The 20,899-nt window shown below is 32.0% G+C and overlaps 1 protein-coding gene across 4 annotated transcripts; it reads left to right on the top strand.

Moving 5' to 3' along the window:
• The first annotated feature begins 4,329 nt into the window (after window positions 1-4,329).
• On the top strand, window positions 4,330-19,033 carry LOC147065243 (facilitated trehalose transporter Tret1-like). Of its 4 annotated transcripts, XM_085957113.1 has the most exons (9): window positions 4,335-4,456; window positions 5,502-5,554; window positions 9,219-9,448; window positions 10,084-10,407; window positions 10,497-10,611; window positions 11,138-11,275; window positions 13,412-13,629; window positions 16,336-16,518; window positions 17,170-19,033. In XM_085957113.1, the coding sequence occupies exons 3-9, from the start codon at window positions 9,269-9,271 to the stop codon at window positions 17,452-17,454; spliced, it is 1,443 nt and encodes a 480-aa protein (XP_085813239.1). In that variant the 5' UTR covers window positions 4,335-4,456; window positions 5,502-5,554; window positions 9,219-9,268; the 3' UTR covers window positions 17,455-19,033. The 4 variants fall into 4 exon arrangements, with proteins under 4 accessions (XP_085813240.1, XP_085813239.1, XP_085813238.1 ...); XM_085957114.1 differs by lacking the exon at window positions 5,502-5,554 and having other exon boundaries at window positions 4,330-4,456; XM_085957112.1 differs by lacking the exon at window positions 4,335-4,456 and having other exon boundaries at window positions 5,333-5,554.
• Window positions 19,034-20,899: the final 1,866 nt, after the last annotated feature.

Here is a 20,899-nt window from a genome sequence, read left to right on the forward strand (position 1 = left end):
CTTACCAATTGAAAATATCGATTAGGATAAATCCAGCCTTGCTTATAATAATATTATATTAATTATTGTAAAATAAAAAAATAAATATAACTAACACATTGCATATTGAAGTGTTTGTATTATTATATTGTACCATTGTAAAATATAAAATATAAGTATCATGGGAAAATACAAAATAAAAAAATTCTTAAAGAACATGAGTCAGGTTGACAACGCTGCCCACCAGAGGCACCGAGCGGAAAAATAGAAAGTTTGCAATTTTTTTAAATAATTTACTTTTTAACATGTTTTAATTAATAAATATGTATCTAAAAACATAAAAACATTTTTTAAAGTCAAAGATAAACTTACAATTAAAAAAAACGTTACAAAATGTGAATTCGTTAAAGGATCTCATCTTATTGATACATATTATTTTATTGTCATGTTTATTATTAATATTAAGTTTATTCTAAGGCAGTGCTTCTCAAACTTTTTCATACCACTGCCCCCGAAATCATAAAATAAAACTCCAAGGCTCCCCTCCCCAAAAATTTTAGTCCTTAGTACAGTACTTTATTTACAATTAATTATTAATATATAGGTAGGTACATTTTTGTTAAAAATAATTTACTTGCTTGTAAAGCAAAAATAAACTTAAAATTTATTACAGCTACAGCCCACAAACACAATTTAATGGGAGGGGAATGATTGTATATGTTTACATAATAAATGAATATCCGGTACAATGTTTGAAATGATAATTCGCAGGGTTTGCTCCGAAGTCACTGTTGAAAGACACGGCCTGTGTTTAATTTTTATTACCAGTAATGATGATAATGCTGTTTCGCATAGGTATGTTATCGCAATTAGGTCAATATGAATTTTGTATAATATTTTGTTTAACTAAAAAATCTAGATAATTTATAAATATTAGTAGATTATTTATCCATATCGCATAAAGTGTATTGTGCTCGTGTGAAAATTCGACCTCGATGTTTTGACTGATTTGTATCAGGTAGTCCAGTGATCAAATTTTTATGATTTTTTTTCAAACACTGAAATATTTCGCGACTCCCTTGCAGGAACTCCAGGGCCCCCAGTTTGAGAAGTACTGTACTAAGGTATTGAAAAGATTTTTGAATAATTTAAAGTATTTAAATATTTCTTATATTTATTTACAATATTAAACCAATTTTGGCATGGTCATAACATAGAAGCTCGATTTGATATAATAATAGAAATGATTTCTAGTTAAACACATTTTTATTTTTTATAAAAGTCGACCTTATAATTTCAATGTCGTAGATTCGTTGGTATTCTATAATAATAACTTGATTTTCATCTTGCAAGTTTAGTAATATAAAAGTATATATAATAACTCCTTCCAGATATAGTCAAAATGATTCGGTTGTATATTATTCTTAAGTGTACAATAATTTAACATCTCTGATTGGCCGTATTTTTAGTGTGACACTATTTAGGTCAACAGTAGCGGCTCTATTTAAACTAGTCAACTCCATAACGTCGTTTCGTTGTTTTTTTTATCCGAGATAACTCCAATATTGTCTGGATCAATTCTGTAAATCAGGTGGTTATCTAAATTGCATATCAACACCTGCTAATGTTTTTTATTATTTCACTTTGATGTTTGATTAACCAAAAAAAGATGTCGTTGAACCGAAATCATGTAAGGCTATATCGCGGTAAGTGATGCTTATTATATAATACCACGTTTGTTTCAAATGTATTACGTTGTATATTAAACATGGTATAAAGGTACATTGCCTTTGAAATTTACTTTGTTGAGAATACTTACTGTAATCAGAGTTAATACAAGGAGCTTATGTGAGTAGTGATTATTTGGTGTTGAATATCTCAAAGCAAACATTTTGGTTTATTTTAGTATTTCTGGTTAATTTGGGGTATATAATATTATCTTGGCATTGAATTTGAATTTATTGTGTCAAACAATATTGTTATCTCTAAATGAATAAGACAGTTTTGTTCATGTTGTATCATGCCATAGATCAGTGATGGCTAACCTATGGCACTGGTGGCACGCGAGATGGTTTTGCATAGCATGCGAATATTTTATTTTGAAGAGAAAAAAATACCCAAAATAATTTAAAAAATAGTGCATTTTCTTCGGTTTTAATATTATTTTTACCAGTCGATGCGCAAACGGAAATGACGAAACTCTTGCATAAAAATGACAGATCGCTTTGTATAAAAAATACCAGACAGATACTCTTCAAGAATAAGCATTACCTTTAATATAAATATATAATTGCATAGGCCAATCACACATAGACACATAATATTATTGCACTGATCTCATCAGGCGGCGGGGAAGCCGCGCCGCGTATCTCGGATTTTGATCGATTTATAATACTTGAGATCACTGTAATGAGAGAATGTCTCATCTGATCGGAGTAATTCTGGTGACAATTTGTGCATAAAGAATTAGTTCTAAGTACCTAATACAGTACAGACAGTAAAAATGGAAACCGTTCAGTTATGGGGAATATAATATGAAAGAAGGAAAAAAATATTTAAAGATACCTTCGGCTAGAAATACGGCGAAAGATAGAATCTCAAGAACTCAATTGTAATTTTTAAACTTTTTTAATAGTATTCTTGAAAACCATCTCCATAATAATATACAATAATATTTGGGAAATTTTGGCACACATACGTAAAAAGGTTCGCTAACTCTGCTGTAGATAATGTTGTTTAAGTTCAAGTTGATTGTTGTCAAACGTTGTTATTTAAATTCTTTGGATTCATCTATTGAAATATCTAGTACTATGTAATACATTAATTGTATTATAAATTGTCCTTGCTTAATGTTAGTAATCAATTTTATTTGGTGTGTTTTAACTCATTCGCTGCTGACTATATAATGATTTTTTAATTAGCACCTTTAAATTTCAATTTTTTTTTTTTATTTTTTTTTATTTTTTTTTTTAAATATTGTGGACATTACAAATTATAAGTTTAAGACGTTCACAACGTGACATTTAGAAACAAAGAAATATTATTAAAACAGTTTTATGTACAGTATAAATGTGTAAATACAAAAAATATAGGTACAAGGAAGTACACCGGATGAGTTAAGCAGACCCTATTTTAAGAATTTAAAAAACAACGTCCACCTAAATTCACCCTCACGTAAGTGGAATATATCAATGTCCGAAGCGATTTCATTAAACATGGTTATTACCCTCCCAATTGGCATTACTAATCGCAGGTTAGTTCTGCACCGTGGGAGAACAAACAACGGATACCCTCGATTCCTAAGGTAATTATCAGAGACACACAAGCCAACACCACCAAGAATGGCAGAGTTCACATTTACGCCGCGTGTAAGTCTGAAAAAATATGTAGCTAAATAAAGATCCCTTCTAAATTTTAAGCTACAGTATGTAAGCATCCCTAAGAGAAAATCAGTCAGATAGAGCCACGGATAATATCCATACAGCCGAAAGTAAAGGAGTCTTAAAAATTTCTTTTGGACTCTCTCCACCATAAGGCCGTACTTCAACTGATGCGGGGCCCAAACGACAGACCCACTCTCAAGTCTGCTTCTAACTAAGGAGTTATAGAGAATTTTTAGTACCGTAACATCCGAAAAGACCCGGGAAGTACGTAAGACAAAGCCCAACATCTTTAGCGCCTTTTTACAAATGGTATCTATATGACCACTAAACGTCAGTTTACCGTCAAACGTAATTCCAAGATCTCTTACAGATGATATTCGCGAGAGAACTCTGCCATGCATCGAGTACTGGAAAAACAATACTCGTGAGGCTTTAGTAAACGATAAAACATTGCATTTATCAATATTGAAGTCCAGTTTGTTACGCCTGCCCCAATCTAATATATTATCTATATCAAGTTGGAGTTGACGACAATCATCCAAGGTGACAACTTCCATGAAGAGTTTCAAGTCGTCAGCAAACAACAAAAACATAGCATTTTTAATTACAAATGCTATGTTAAACAGTTATTATCGCGATAGTTTAAAATACACACTGTTGGTGTCAATAAAGCAATGCACGTGTACAGGCTGTATTAACTCGATTGCCATTCAATTGTTTAGATATCTTTGAGAATACCTGATATGGTAAATATGGCGGAAAGTTTTAACATCATTATGTTTTATTACATTTCACCTTCAGCTTTATTGCTTACTGCTTTAAGCTAGGTATATAGTTATTAATTATATTATTCAGATTCCAATTCTGAGTTGCAGATTTATCCAGGATAATTTGTTTTTATATCATCTTTTAGTAGTGAGATTTTAAAACAGTCTTTTAATATTCATTTACAATAGAAACTTGTAACATAATAATATCACAGTGTAACTAAATTATATTGTAGAAAGTGTATATAAGTAGTGAAATGTTCCAATAATAGCATACTAATATTTATTGTGGTTTATAATATGGCATATTAATTGAATTCGTTTTAAGTAATTGTAGTTACTTAATCATCAGCTACAGCATTATTCTTTTGCATGCCTGTTGTGCTTTTTAATCTACGGAATATATTTATTAAAAGAGATGCATTTCTTAATGTTGCGTTTAGCATGAAATCATTAAATATGTTTATTTATATATATACAGTTTGTCAGTATAAGGGATACAGATATAGCACTGTACAGGTGATGAATGTATTAACATTGAGAAGTACAACATATGGGGTATATCAATGGCGGTGACGTGCGGTGAGATTTGTTTGTGGGCATGCTATAGGCTGAATTAAATATTTTTTGTACACAACAGCCTTTTAACAGCCTTCCTCCATCCTTTGCCACTGCTGTACAAGTATTACAAATAAAGCAAGGTCCGCTTTTAATGTTGTTTATTTGAATGTCGGAATCGTACAAAGCTGAAACTGTGCATGCATCACATCAACACAAGTCCCAATACACACAGACTCGTTTCAATACACTGATTATTTTTATTCATACTTTTAATTGTTTTAAATAAGTGATAGTGCATAAATAACAACCACATATTGAGCCATATTTAAAAAGCAAAGAGTGCAGTGAACTTCCTTAGAGCAGCCGCAACTTACTGTCAAGGAGTACATAATAATATATTCAGTTTAAACCTTGCAACAACTGTCTCCTACAATATAATATTTACGCCATTCTTCTTATTTTCGTGTTGTCTTCTAAAGTAATGTTGGTTTAACTTTAGTTTAATCAATGTTTTTAAAGATTTTAATTTATTACTTACTAAAATTTTATAGAATATGAATTATCATAATAAATAATTTAATTTGAAATGAATTCAATTAAATATTCTAAATTAAAACGTAACATTCTATGTTCGTCGTTTGGGAAAAGATTATTTTATGAAACAAATTTTGTGCGCTTGATAATTATTATTGATTATGTGTAATTTAAAATGAACGCAATTTATAATGCCAGTGCATTATCAAGAAAAAGTTATTAACCTTTGATTAGGTACTTATTGTAATATAAAAATGAGTCTGCTAAACATTGATAGGGTAAAAATAGATGAATCCAGTCTACAAAATCAAGTGATTGCAGCCATTATAGGTAAGTAATTTGAACATGTCCCATTATAATAATATTTGTGTTTGAACATCCGTTCATTATTGGAACACTTTTTCAAATCACTCTAAAGCCGCATTTAGACCAAGCGAGCGAATATTTGTTCTTCCCCCACTCCAGCGAAATTCTCTTGACTTAACACATTGATCGCCAACTAGTTTTACATAAAATAGTTAAAAAATGATTATTTGTCTCTAAGGTATTATTTGATAGGTAATGAAAGAATATGTTTTTTTTTCATTTTGATGATTTTTTTACGTAAATATTGGTTTTTATGATGTGCCGGCCACATGTGTCCGTCGCGGCGCCAACAAGTTAATTTATTCTATTGCGCCGGGCCGGCCACTTCGCCGGTCACCTGTCCATATGTGTTGACGAGAGCATGGTGCCATTTCGCGGTCGAATTATATTTAGATTTAGATAGTATAATAAACAGAAAAGGCACAAATACGGAATAAAAGTTTTCAAATTGGGTAGTATAATACCTGGATACACATAAACTGGAAATATACGTATACATACCTTATAATCATTTTTTTTATTCTATTTTTTTATTATTTACATATTTTTTATAACTTACATTTTTATCATCTATTTAATTTTTATTTTTATATCAACAAAAACACATTTACAATTTAAAAGGAAAACTTTTTTTTTTCATTATGTACATTCTTTACATTAGTGAGCCTATATTTTGTGACTGGGAAGACATATTTTCAGGCCAAGTGGCAGTAATATACAGAAGGGCCATGCCGGTCACCGCGTATCGAAAAATGCACTGCGCGCGTGCCCACCGGCGCTGTAGAACAACTCTAAGGCAGGTCTTCTTTGCCGGTCACCGGTGACCCCCATGGCCCCCTGAACGTAATCCGATGCCGGTCACCGGTGACCCCCATGGCGATCAACGTGTTAAATGCTTTTTGTTGAGCGAGCATAAGAATTTCGCTGTAGTGGGAGAAGAACAAACATTTGCTCGCTTTGTCTAAATGCGGCTTTATATTTTGTTTACAATCGAATAATAGAAGAAAATTTCCTAAGTGAAATCATATTTTTTTTTCTGATGGATTCAGTATTACATAACTTTATGGTAATAAAAATCATAATTCTGCGTGATGACACGACAAATAAGCCTTAATAATTAAAAAATTAGTTGAACACGTTAGATAAGGCGTTCATTAAAAAAATACTGCAATGTCCTTAATTCAACATTTTAAATGACATTTACGTTTCAGGCTTAAGTGATTGGTTTTATCGTTGTCAGACAGTAACCATGTTCGTCTAGTTCGTAGAGTGGCTATCTTTGCAAAACAATGCGTGTAGTATTTTCAATTTGAATTTAATCCAATGGGTTGGGCAAAAATGGCTAAGAACTATTCTTCATAAAAATCTATTATTAAAACCTACCTGAGGCGAGAGGGGAAGGTATGCTGTTAAGATTCGACATTAACAGTGTACACTAAACTTTGTCAGTCATACTTTTCATTTTATTTTCATTAAATTAAGAATACAAATTGTAGATGGTGCTGATTAATTTTTAAAATTAAATTAAGCCCTGCCTAAGCCAAACCATTATACTTTAGATATGCTACGAGCGATCCAATAAAAATACTGCTTTTCTGACATGCTTATTTGTTTTCGTTGAATTAAGAATACATATTATTACGGATGTTTTGGTTCCTTTTTTAAAATTCATTAAGCCCTGCCCAATGATACACCCCTGTTACAGGCGGGCTTCTCCCAGTGTAAAATAATCATTTAGTAGCTATAAGTCGAAACGTAACCCTGACCTCTAGAAACGGCATCATAAAACATCTAATCTGATTCCTTGCTCAACCACGTAAGTATTTTTTAATCATAAGTAAAGGCCTTCGTCCGGTGTGTGAAAATCATGCGGAGGTGTAATTAATATAAATTTAATTTGATTTAAAAAGTATAAATGATGATGGATGAAAGAGATAATTTTAAGACTAAATATAATTATTCAAATATAATAAATTTGCCGCGCATTGTGCGTGAAATCCTCGCGCGCCGGCGCCAGGGTCAGGCTCGTGATTCGCCGAATCAAAGATCATGCGATTAGATTTGGCCAATCACTAGTCCCTTTTACTAGTTGGCGTGGGTCTGAGGAATTTAAAAAGAAAAAGAGTTAGTAAGCGTCCCTTTTCCAATAGGATAGGACCTGCGACTATAATCGTAAAAACCCAGATAAATTTGTGAAACTAAAAATCATAAGAAAATATAAGACCACGTCACGAACACGAAAGACCGAGCTTTATTTCCACTCTAACCGTTTATATCTTTTTTTTGTGAATCCGGGGTTCGATGGACACCTGAGCTAGCCGCTGGAACCCCGGGTATCTCACCAACCCAACCATAATTGATAAAAAATATTCTTCTATCTATAAAATATCTAAAACGATGTATGGCTTAATGGCATAATTTTAGATATTTTATAGATAAATGAATATTTTTCGACTATTATCTATTACGATTTGTATTAGGCTGCGTTTAATTGAATTTTAAAAACTAACATACAATATCTTCATATTGTAGTCTTAGTTCAATAAGTATGACTGACAAAATTGGAGACCGTATAGTGTACGGTTATCTCTTTCTGATAGAAAGCTCACAGCAAACTGTGCCACGGTGAAATGTTTTACGTACAATTTACATGTAACCGTAGAGAGGACTGACGCAGTCAAATTAACCATACCTTCGACATCATACAATTATCATGCCTTCTTCTCCATCATCAAAGTTCACCTATAAATGAGTGGTCTACTAATTACCTACCTACGTTAGTTGACTTTTTGCTATACAATACCATCTTGCATTAGGAAAACAATAGCTTTCATTATATGCTTAGATTCTAAATGTATGATATTGAAGTAAAAAAGGAGCCGATGGTCCAGATATGAAATTAGCTACGAGGGACTTTGCATTGCAAGCTTATTTGCAGAGAACTTTACACTACTGCTATGACATTTATTTGCCAATTTGCAGGGAGTAGAAAAAAGACAATCCTTCACAAGTAGAGTGAGTAGGATAAGCCGCCAATAATTTATATAGTTGAAAAATCATGTAAAATTTCTGTAAAACTGTTTATAACTGCACTTGGGTTAGAGACATAAAGAACTTAAAAAATGGTCACCATTACGTATATAAGAAAATCGGAATAGCAACTGAGTGATCTTGATATATCTGGAGTTTACCAACTATTACATAACCATGCTTCACTTGCAAAATTATTTCAAATGTCTTAACAGAAATAATGTATAGGACTCCTTATACTTATAGTCCAAATTCTTTGATCCCAAAAAAGTAAAATGGCAAAACACAATGTGTCTATTTTTTCGCAAGAGTTTAGAGCAATTTTAAAAATAGAAAATATTCACATCACATATTGACATAGCTTAGTTCTATAAGACCTACATATCATATTTTGATATCTTGCAGATCTTACTGAGACGAGTCTAAAGGTATACATAACTAAATTTGCTAAAAAAACTTACATAACATGTTTTGCCATCTTACTAAGCCCATAAACTTAAAGCACATCAACTCAATCAAAAGAGTACGAATACATCATTAATTATTTTCTTATTTTCTATTAATTATAATCTTTTAATATTTTTGTTGTCATTTCCAGCTAACTTAGGTTCACTTTCTTATGGCGCTGCAGTCGGCTGGCTATCTCCAATGCTTGATGTGATCACATCCGATGATTCTCCGCTGGGACCTCCTATGACTTCTATTCAGGTGGCTTTTGCAGGAGGGATCTTCTGCCTTGGAGGTCTTGTGGGACTTTCCATTTTCACCATCATTGCCAGTAAATATGGGAGAAAGGCGGCTGCCTACTGTATTGGTTTACCACTTGCTGTATGTAGTATTGTCATTTTACAACGTTTTTCTTAGCTTGTATTCTTATTTGTACGGTGGTTCTATGTCCGATATAAATCTTGCAACCGATTTTTAACTAACTTCCCGACTAGCTAGACATTTGAAATGCAATTTTTTAATACTTTTAGCCAACTTTAAGTAGAATTGAATTCATTTTCAGTTAATTCTGTTTTGTAAGAAAAGTTATTTCGACACCACTATTGGTTGCTAGGGGTCTGGGGTGCTAGCAACTAAATTATTAATGGAAATGGAAATCAATTTGACATGTCAAAATGACATTTCAGTATTATCAAGTACAAATTTTTTTGATCGTTTAAGCTAGTCAAGTCAAGTTTATATGATTCAACAGAAAATTTAAAAACGTTGTACCTGTATAAAAAGTTCTTTTTATCTTGTAATTATTTCATCTTCTTTTTATCTCAATGTACAAATCAGTAAAGTTCCGTTAATCTTAACAGATTCAACATAATATCATCGTGGCAGAGAGTACAATTAATATTCTTTAGTATATTAAACATATCTAATCACATCAGCCAGATTCCACCGACGAAATTATTGTACTGCACGTAAAAAAGTTTCACTTAAGAAATCAAATAATTATTACAATTTTTCAGATTGGACTATTGTTCAAATTATGCGCGAGCTCAGTGATAGTAATGCTGATAGGACGATTTGTGTGCGGAGTTGGAGGAGGAGGTGGTATGTCACTCCCCACCTTATTGGTAGGAGAATGCTGTACACCACATATCCGAGGCCTACTCGCCGCTCTGTTGGTTCTCTTCTATTCAATCGGTTTAATCACGGCATTCGTGTTAGGAGCGTATCTGCCATTTAGAATTTTCACCGCTGTTCTTATGGTAATGCCAATTACCTTTTTAATATGCTATTGGTTTATCCCTGAGACGCCAGTTTTCCTTCTCAAAACCGGAAAAGTAGAGGTTAGTATTTCTTTTTGTTTTATTTCATCTTGTCATTCAGGTTAAAGTCACTGTTATTATAAATGTATGATTATTTATTATATTTTCAGGAAGCCGCTAAAGCAATCGCTTGGTTTCGAAAAATTCCTGCTGATGGTGGAGGCGTTCGAGCTGAACTTCTGAGGATATCGAGACAACTCAGAGGAGCAGAACCAATCAATATCGGTACGTTACATCTATATCCAATAACTGAAGGTACCCCTGAACAACGCCAAGGAGCACATTTTAATGAATTTGAGGAATGAAGAAAAATTTTATGTTTAATCAAATATTTTTTCAGGAAAATAATATTTTTTATTTACATATTGATATTATATTATATTAATATAGAAAATATAGACTTATATACTTCTAGACTTCATAGAATCTTCCTTTTTCTGATTTTAATTAATTGATTTATGTCACTAGATGGCAAGCTCACACCACTAACATTCGCCATCTTTGATCTGCTTTTTGTTGTTTTTGGATTAAGCAGTTTTCAAAACTTTACAGCATCATCTAGGAGCGAAGAATAAACCTTTTCGATACATTAAAACATTCACAGGGATCAAATTAACATTGTTTCATACTTAATTTAATAGGTATGCAAAATATGTGCCGTTATCGTTGTTCGGGGGGTGCATTTTCAACTATATAAAGTTGAATACATTGATTGTAGAGCGTTATTTTTTTGTTGCGTTATATATTTCAGAATTCGAACCGACGAACGAAGCACTGGCCGCTGAATTGGAATGGATTCAGCGTAAAAAGCCGGAATATGAACAAAAGATGCTATCTGAACATTCAGAATACTGTTTACATGAAAAACCAAACTCATGGAAACTTCTATGTGAGCTAAATTATTAGTTCTATTTAATGCATGATCAGGACATCTATTCTATACACAAGATTGCTTTCAGCCGCTACGGAGGTATCTAGGGTAGGTTTGTATCAAAGTATTAGCATTTATTGTAACAATTACAATAAGTTTGTTGTAATTGTTACAATAGGTACTATTTAACAACACCTCTTTAAGCTGTGGTAAATTTTAGAGCGAGATAGACTGTTTTGACTGTTTAGATGGCTAACTTATTGTAATTGTTACAATATGTTTTATTACTTCTATACAAATCTTCCCTAGATAACTGCCGTAGAGGCCGAAAGCAGTCTTGTGTATAGAATAGATGCGCAGGGAACACAGAAATAAGTATGTCGGTTACTTTCTGGATGTGGCTTGTGATTGTGGATTGTGCTTGTGATTGTGGAGAAATATGCGATAAACTTAAACAGATAAGTGTTAACCAGCTCTATGCATTCAGTGAGTTTTCTCGCTCTATGAGGCGTGATCAACAGGCCGCACATACAAATTTCGCGAGTTATCTCGTCCGATTTTAATCTCAAATTACTAGCCACTGTCGACTGATTTGCATAATCTAAAAAATTAAACACACTGTTCGAATAATTATAAAATACTAAGCCACAAATTATCAGTATTACAGCAATTGTAGTAAGAGCTTCGATCTACATTCAATGTGTGTCGTTAAAAATCTGCGGCCTGTCAGGTACTGCCATAGTAATATCGTGAGGCATAGAAAAGGTTATTAAGGGCCGGTGTGCTGTGTGAAGGTCAAAAATGAAAAATTTTGTATATCTTTGCGAGCTTAGCCTAGATAATCTATAGAATTTGTAAGAAAAACATACATGACATTATGATAACTTGTCTTTTCTCATCTTAGAAATTAACATTTAATGACTGCATAATATAATATATTAGTACTTACTATAAAAGACTTTGTGATTACAGCACTTTTTCAAGTAATTATTTTGTTAAGACAGTCAAATACATTTTGTCAATTATTCAAAGGCGTTCATAATTGATTTGTAATTTTGGAGAAATTGCAATATTTTGCGGTCCATTCTATTTTAATACACTCATTTTATGACAGTTTTCTATATGGGGTTGGTGACTGCGAAAAGTTGGTCTTAAAATCAAGTTATGGAGTAGTTGCAATTTGAAGTTTGACATGCGCTCTAAAATGAGGCATAATGCTAATTTCTTTGTGCTTTATGTGCATGTTCTATAATCTATAATAAATTGGATGACTTTGAATTTTTTTTCTTGCATACATATTTATATAATAATATCAATGACATTAATATGGACGAAGCATCTAGAAAAAAAAATGACACTCACTTTTTTGTCGGGTCTGCCGAATGGCATAATCTGTTCTAACGCCATTACAATAAAGGTGATATTGCTATAAATTCCCGATGCTTTTTGTCGGGTCTGCCGAATGGTTCGGTTCGAACGGGTTCGCTCAAATGAACATTGACACTAGAAACACTGTTCTAACGCCATTACAATAAATGTGATATTGCTATAAATTCCCGATGCGTGATATCGTGTTACGAAATTGTGTGACGTCTACCTATGTGTCTTTGAATGAAGAATGTCGCTATGGGCGAATTTACTTGCTAGCTACTGTATTGATTGCGTTGTTCGTTAATAATATCATTGAATAATATAGACAAATAATCTATTGTTAACTCTAAATACCTAAATTATTGACTTACCAACTTTTGGCAGCAATCTAAATCTGTCTATCTATAGTATCTAAATTCTTTCTCATTCAAAAAATGCTAAAATAAGGATACCATGAAATGATACTAGAAAACCAACATGTTAGGTAGTTTATATTTTTAATAACCTTTTTCATAATTTATCCACTCTCTGAAAAAGTACTGTTTTTATTAAATCTTTTTTTTAAATAATAGCAATTAAACAAGACATCACAGCTTAAAACTCATGCGATATGTGCGGTCAATCACCACTTCAATAATTCTAGTGCCACAATATGATTGTTGAAATTAAATAATGATTTTTGGCAACTACCCATGCTCACATAGTTGCTAGAGCGACTGTCTTTGTATATATTCAAAGCCGTGGGGTACGAGTTCACTAAAGAAGCATTGGCTTTACTTACAGTTACATCACCCGTGGCTCGGAAAGGACTCCTACTGTGTATATTTCTCGTTATATCACCAACTTTGATGGGTATGATCGTGTTGGATTCTTATTCAACGTTAATCTTCGAGAAGGCGGAGACTGGACTGTCCAGCGATGCTTGCGCTATCAGCTACTCTGTCATTTTTCTTATAGGAACCACTGTAGGATCTCTGCTTATGGACAAAATAGGCAGAAGGGTAATTATTATGACTGAGAGAAATGATTGGAAAGAAGGGTCAGTTTATCCATTTTCTAATTTTTCACGGTCTGTAGTGGGTAAAAGTGTTTATTATATTCTAGATGAGACATACATTCTATTATTTTAAATTTAATAGTTACATAATATATCAGTACTCTTCACTCTGCATTACGTACATATTATGGATTTGCATGACACAACTTAGGATATAGAAAATTTGAATTTTGCCATATTCAATTAAAAATTTGGTGATGAAGTACTTGTTATTTTGGGCCGCGGTTTGTGCATCTGATCCATACTATAAAACACAAAGTTTGTTCAGGATCCAACGTAAACATAAACAAAATTAAAATCAACGCACATATTTTGAAGTTTTTGTGTGGGTTAATTCATGAGAAATGAACAATTGAAGTTGCCCATAACATGCAAAATTTGAATTCATGGATGTACCTACCTACTTCATTTTATATTCTTTTAATAATCAGTAACCTTTGGTAATGGTATAACAAAATTATCTGAAGACATTTTCAACCTCAAAAATATCTCAATTTCAATTCAGAATTCACCGATAGGATCTAGTATCGTAGAGCAACATTTTTTATAACGTTTTCTTAGCTCGTATTCTTATTTCTCCGGTGGTTCTTTGTCCGATATAAATCTTTCAATCGATTTTTAACTAACTTCCGGACTAGCTAGACATTTGAAATATTTAGAATATATCAGAACACGATGCCAATGCATTTTTTTAATACTTTTAGCCATCTTTAAGTAGCATTGAATTCATTTTCAGTTAATTCTGTTTTGTATAAAAAGTTATTTCGACACCATTATTGATTGCTAGGGGGTCTGGGGTCTTAGCAACTAAATTATTAATATGTACATTACTATGGAAATCAATATGACATGTCAATTACAAATTTTTTTGATCGTTTAAGCTAGTCAAGTCAAATTTATATGATTCAACAGAAAATTTAAAAACGTTGTATATAAAAAGTTCTTTTTATCTTGTAATTATTTAAATTTGTTTTGATCAGTTCCGTTTTTGGGCCCCCCAATATATTTTAGCCAAGGGCCCCATTCAAGTGTAGAATTACAGGCTGGTAGCTGTTGTCTCTGTACCAGTAAAAGTTCTTGACATGATGATTATATATTATAAAATATCTAAATTAATTTAAAATTTAGTGGCATGATAATTTAAAAAAATATTAGAATAAGAATTTTTTAAATTGTTTTTTATCTAATATCTATTATCGTTTGCTTTAGGCAGGGTTTAATTGAATTTAAGAAACTAACCAATACCATCTGCAATTTGTAGTCTAATGGTATGTTTAGATTTGACACTAATATTGTCATATTTATGTATAACACCATATTCACTCAGTGTGAACAGTAATTATATTTGTATCAGCCCCTTATTTTGCGTGTGTCGACACTCACCTGTCACTTATTCCAACTACTTATATACGCAAATGTAAACACCGCGTATAAGACAAGTCCGAACTTGCAGTGATATTTCACCGAAGTTGAGCTGCCGTCTACTTTTATGTCAAGCATCTGATACATTATTCGTAGTTTGACAGCTGGTGAAGTTGATATTATTTCGGAAACAGTAGGCAATAAATCATTATCCATGATGAGTGATAAAAAGAAGTGGTTAAAGGCAGATATTGACGAATTAATTGATCGATATTATTTAATATTATTAGACTTCACGGTAAAAGTGCACTATTCGGAACGGCCCTCAAAAATTTAATTTCATTTTTTAAGCGTAACTGCTATAAACACTAGATATATGAATAGAATGACATTTTGGCGCTTTATAAATATACTCAATTCATAAGGAATAAGCATCAATTTTACGTAGAAATATAGTTTCTCCAAGTGGACTCATCAAAGTGATTGATTTTTGAGGGCCATTCCAAATAGTGCACTTTTATCGACTTCACATTTAAAGTTTATTTAAGTGGGTAGGTAGGTATGTAAAACTATCGATTTCAAAAACTATACCTAATTTATTAGTTTTTTTAATTTTATATGTAGTAAGTACCTATAATATTTTATATTGAGAACTGACAAAATATTCCCAAAATTCTTCTCGTACATCTCTTGCATCCAAGGAATAATTAATTATTACTCCCTTTCTGTTCTAGAGGTAAAAGGTTATGTGTTGATTCCTCATTTCGCCAACTTCCATTTTCTATTTCACCTGTTTCGATATTCTCTTTATCAAAAAATATTGATAAGCGAATACAACTGACACAACGTTTTTGAGAAGTATATGAAATAAGTGTCCGAATAAGTTACAATGCCATATGTAAACACCGCATATATTTATTCCAAATGTTGCCATTGAATAAAGTGTAGAGACTTTATTTCAATGAGAAGTATACGAGAATTTTATGTCAGATCCATGCAGGTGTAAACAGTAAGTGAAATTTTATGTCAGACATATAAAATAAGTATAACGGTATAAGTATCAGATGTAAACGTACCATATTTAATAAAAACGAATATGTATGACTGACAAAGTTTAATTCTTATTTTTATTTCTTATACCGAAGTACTTGTAAGCACCTCCAATATCATTTTTTGACGGACATGTAAAATGATTATCCTTTCTCTATAGCTATTCAGAAAAATGCTCTTCTTATTAGGTACCTACATTGATCATAATAATATAATATCATGAATGTTTACTTTGCAGCCTCTTCAAATTATTACATCAGTAGTGGTATGCTTCGGCCAAGGGATTCTGGCGTGGTGTTTCCAAGAACCCTCTGCACCAAAATGGCTTCCTTTCTTCGGTCTTTTCATTGGGGTGGTCGCTTTCAATGCTGGACCGGGAATTATGCCATTTGTCATTGCTTCGGAGGTTTTCGCCAATGAAGTAAGATTGTGTTTTGATCATTCAATCTAAATCAATTCAATAAGCATTAATCATATATTTATTATCCAAATTTCATTCTTATTAATAATATGAATGACAGCATTCACCACTTCTTTAAAGATAGTAGATAATAGATAAAATTCTTCATCTTGTATATTATGAAGTAAGCTAATTGTTAAGAATTTCTTGAAATAAATAAAATAATGATATCATTGAATTTCTCGTGTTTGGTCACCAATGGGTTAAGAATAATAATATTTACATAACATCAACCCAAATGTAATTTTTTTGTGCCTACACTTATTATGTAATAAAGTTTATTGTATTGTGAACAAAATATTAATTTGTCTGAATAAATAATTTTATATGATGTGGTGAATATCAAGTGATTAATAAATTCTATTAGAGACAGCTGATTTAATCATCTAACCCAGGCCTCGGCAAACTTTTTGGATGAAGGACCACATTAGGAATATAAGCGAGTAAAACACTATTTAAAACATAAATTATTTATTATCATGAAAAAGGAATTTCAACATTACAAAATAAATGATTCTTTAATAGCCAACAATTTAATGAGAAGAATTAAACTGTTTTAAATTTTTCAATATTTTTTTAATTTCATAAATCATTCACTTTGTTTGTCTGTAGGTTCGTGATGCTGCGACTAGCGTGGTGATGGGATTCATATGGTTGACAACCTACCTTCTCCTGCAAATTTTTCCACTGGCAGTGGAAGCGTTGGACATCCACGTTGTGTTTTATTTTTTTTCTTTTGTGTCTATGCTCGGTGCTATTTTTTGGTGGTTCGTACTGCCCGAAACGAAAGGCTACACCCAAGAGGAGATCCTGCAGAGACTGGCCGGTTTGAAGCCGTCAAGAATCCTTTCGGCAAATGAGAGCATGATTAAAATGCCAAATGTTTCAAAAGAATGAATCTTAGAAGGATCAAAAATAGTATTACATTGTATATACTTCCATGAACATAAATCATAAGTTTAGTATGACACAGAGTTCAAAACCACATGCGGTTTTTCTCTATCGTCGGCCTCTAAATATAGTGAAGTTTGGTTAAGCATTTTTTTTTTCGATCAATATGTTATTTATTTAAGATTATTAATAAGAGCTAGAGGTGAATTTAATATTTAAGACGGTCAATAATACCAACATAATACTTGTTATCCGATAGAATTTGCTTTATATGGCTACCCATTGGCCAATATAAATAGTCAGTATTATCAGTTATTTCAATAAAATTTTATTGTGTATAATCTTTTAGTTTAAGCTATTATTTTTGAGCACAAAAAGCTACACAAAACGGTCTTATAAATTTGTACTGAGTTGACCAAAAATACATATTATATTATTTCGACAGACCAATTTGCAAACTGGTCACATGTGTACTATCACTCGTATCGTAATTATATCGCACTAATGACATCTGTGATAAAAAAAAATCATACTAGTTATTATGCCCACGAATTTCGTGGGTCTCAGGTTCGAATCCTTGGACTGGTAAATTCATATGCTATTTTTCAATGAGTGTTTTGACCCAAGAGGTTGAGCAAATGTCTAACATCCATTTCACGTAAAAACTTTTCACTCTCAGGAGGCCCATAATATGATCCTTTTCAGGTCAAACATGGTGATGTAATGTAAATTATGTTTATAAAACATCTAGGACCACCAGTTTACAGGTCGATCTGAATTAAAATGAATTGCATTTCCTGATGGAGGTTTTTATATCTCTTTAGCAATTCATTGCAAAATATATTATCAATAAAGCTGTAATAAGCAAGTACATATAGTACTTTAGTATAAGATATTCTGCTATTAAAAATAATATTTAAGGCTACTATTTGCGAATACGGCTCGTTCCCAAAACCACATTTTGCGGCAAAATGCAATAAACTGTTTTACAGACTAATAAATAAAAAACTAATTTACATGATTTAATTCATTTGTAGTGTGGTATGTTTAAAACAGAAAACAAAGGGAAATTTATTCATTTCAATAATAATAAAGGTTTGTATCATGCCAGGTTTGAAAGTGAAAGTAGGATTGAGCCGTTTCTGCAACTTAACAATTTGAATTAATCCGTCTATGCAAGTATGCATCCTATCACATACCACTGAAATTTTAGTCACATGACCCAAAAGCTGAGCTCCTATTGGTTAATGTGGAATGAGCCGTATTTGCAACTAAATAATTTTGGAATAAGTCACATTTGAAAGATTCATGTTATTTTGATTTGATATTTTGTATGTAATAAAGTTGGGTTTAAGGCTTTTATCTAAAAATTCCTATAAAGTGTATTTTTCTTTACAAAATGTCATTCAAGGTTAATTTTTCAACAATTATTTTGAAACGAGCTGTATTTGCAAATATCAGTCTCATTTGTATTAATATTATAAATGTAATTTTATTGCCTTTAAAACATTATAAACTTCAAAGCTATTCTGTATATAAATTTAATGTATGTTTCATGTTTGCCTATTTTGACATTATTAGTTTTACAACCTTTAAGTATTTATTATTTATATTATATCTATCTATATAGGTATATTTATAATATACCTATTTTATCATCTCAATTTTTTTTAAATTATTTTAGAGTGCAGTAGGTATGTCACTAACATAAATTTTGAATAAAGTTCTTTTGATTTAATTTCTGTTTTTCTTTTTAGAATCTTTGTAGATCTAAAAAAAATATAATTTAAGTAATATATTAGGGCATAATTTGCACCCGTATTAATTGAGTTATTAAATCATTCTTCTATGAAGTCGTGAATCAAGGGATTGATCTCGCAGTTGGACATATAAAAATGCATACTGTCTTTTTCCATGTGTGTTGTTGATCCAGTGCAAGGAGATAATGAATTGGGTGATTGTATTTTGATATACCTAATTGATATAATTAAATTTCCATTCTGCAAAGACCCATAATATACTCTGCTTATGACCAAACATGCTGATTTTAATTATACTTACTTATGGTAATCTTTTTCACATTTTTTTCACCATTCTGGACGTATGAAAGTCAATATGAGGTGCTTATCTGTCGTAGTGATTATATGGTGTAAAATATCTCAGAGCAAATGTTTGCTTTATTTCAGCTTTTATTTGAGGTATATACTAATAAATCTTGACTTTGAATTCGATGATTAAGTCAAATAATGTTATCTACATAATAATACAGTTCCTGCTGTAGATAATATTTTTCTGAAGTTATTGCTGATTGAATAAATGATGATTCATGCTACGGCAGGCAGAGCACAAGTCTCATCCGGGTGTCGTAATTGCCGGGATGAGGCCTTGTAGCGAAATTTCGATGGACATTTCTTTCTCTTTCGCTCTTTAGTGTTTTATCTATTGTGTTGTCTCTTTCCGTTCTGCCATCAGTACCGAGCAATCATTTGGTTAACCAGTCAATCTTTGGGAGTAAGGAAAATGGAAGATGAAAAATTGCTAGAATGAGTGAGAAAATACCCAGTCATTTATGAGACTCGTATGACGCACCCAAAATATTTGGATTCAAAGTTCAAATCCTCGATATGGAATATTACATTAGGAGAAATGAAACAAATAGGCGATTCCGATTCATTTTCATTAATGGCTTTAACCATAGCTGTTAACACCAATTGTGAAAACTTAAACATTTTTTTTTTATGAAAACAATGTAACAATAATAACGACAGTCATGGACGAACTGCTGCTTCGGTATATGCTCGGCATCGCTCGGCTATGATGGGTTGTTAATACAGCCCAGACGACACCCGGTGGGTAAATACAATGACAATGTGGTGCGAGGTTTTTTTACCGGGAAGTTATAATCGAATGGCATTCCCAATCAATTGTGATCCGCTAGTTATCGACGTACTCACAATCAAAATAATGTCTTGAAAAGAATATTTAGGAAATAACTATTATATTATCGAGTTTGAGATAATTCGATATGGCTGACTATATGGAAAAATAGATATTACGGAAATTATAATAATTGGACACTATGGGAAATGGATATTAAGGAATTCGTAATTGCGGTTAGCTATTTAATATCGCCGATCAATATGCTGACACGGCTCGAATTGCTTATCCCCATACATGAAAAACAATAATTTTGTGTTACTGATCACACTGCGGTAGCAACTGGAATTCGTCTCCATACCGTCCTAGTGGTTGGATTTTTAGCACCTGATTAATATGGCACAATATTTCAAGATCATTTTATTGCATTTCATCATATTAAGCTTTATTGCTTACCGTTTTAAGCTAAATAATTACATACTAATCTTATTATTCAGATTCCAAATATGAGTTGCAGGCTTATCTTTGGTAGAGCACAAGGTTTTTTGGTTTTTAGATAGTCTATTAATATTCA

This window comes from Rhyacophila brunnea, unplaced genomic scaffold (assembly GCF_057557595.1).
Source record: "Rhyacophila brunnea isolate RB1 unplaced genomic scaffold, BYU_Rbru_1.0 scaffold_6, whole genome shotgun sequence".
In the NCBI taxonomy this organism is placed as follows: domain Eukaryota; kingdom Metazoa; phylum Arthropoda; class Insecta; order Trichoptera; family Rhyacophilidae; genus Rhyacophila; species Rhyacophila brunnea.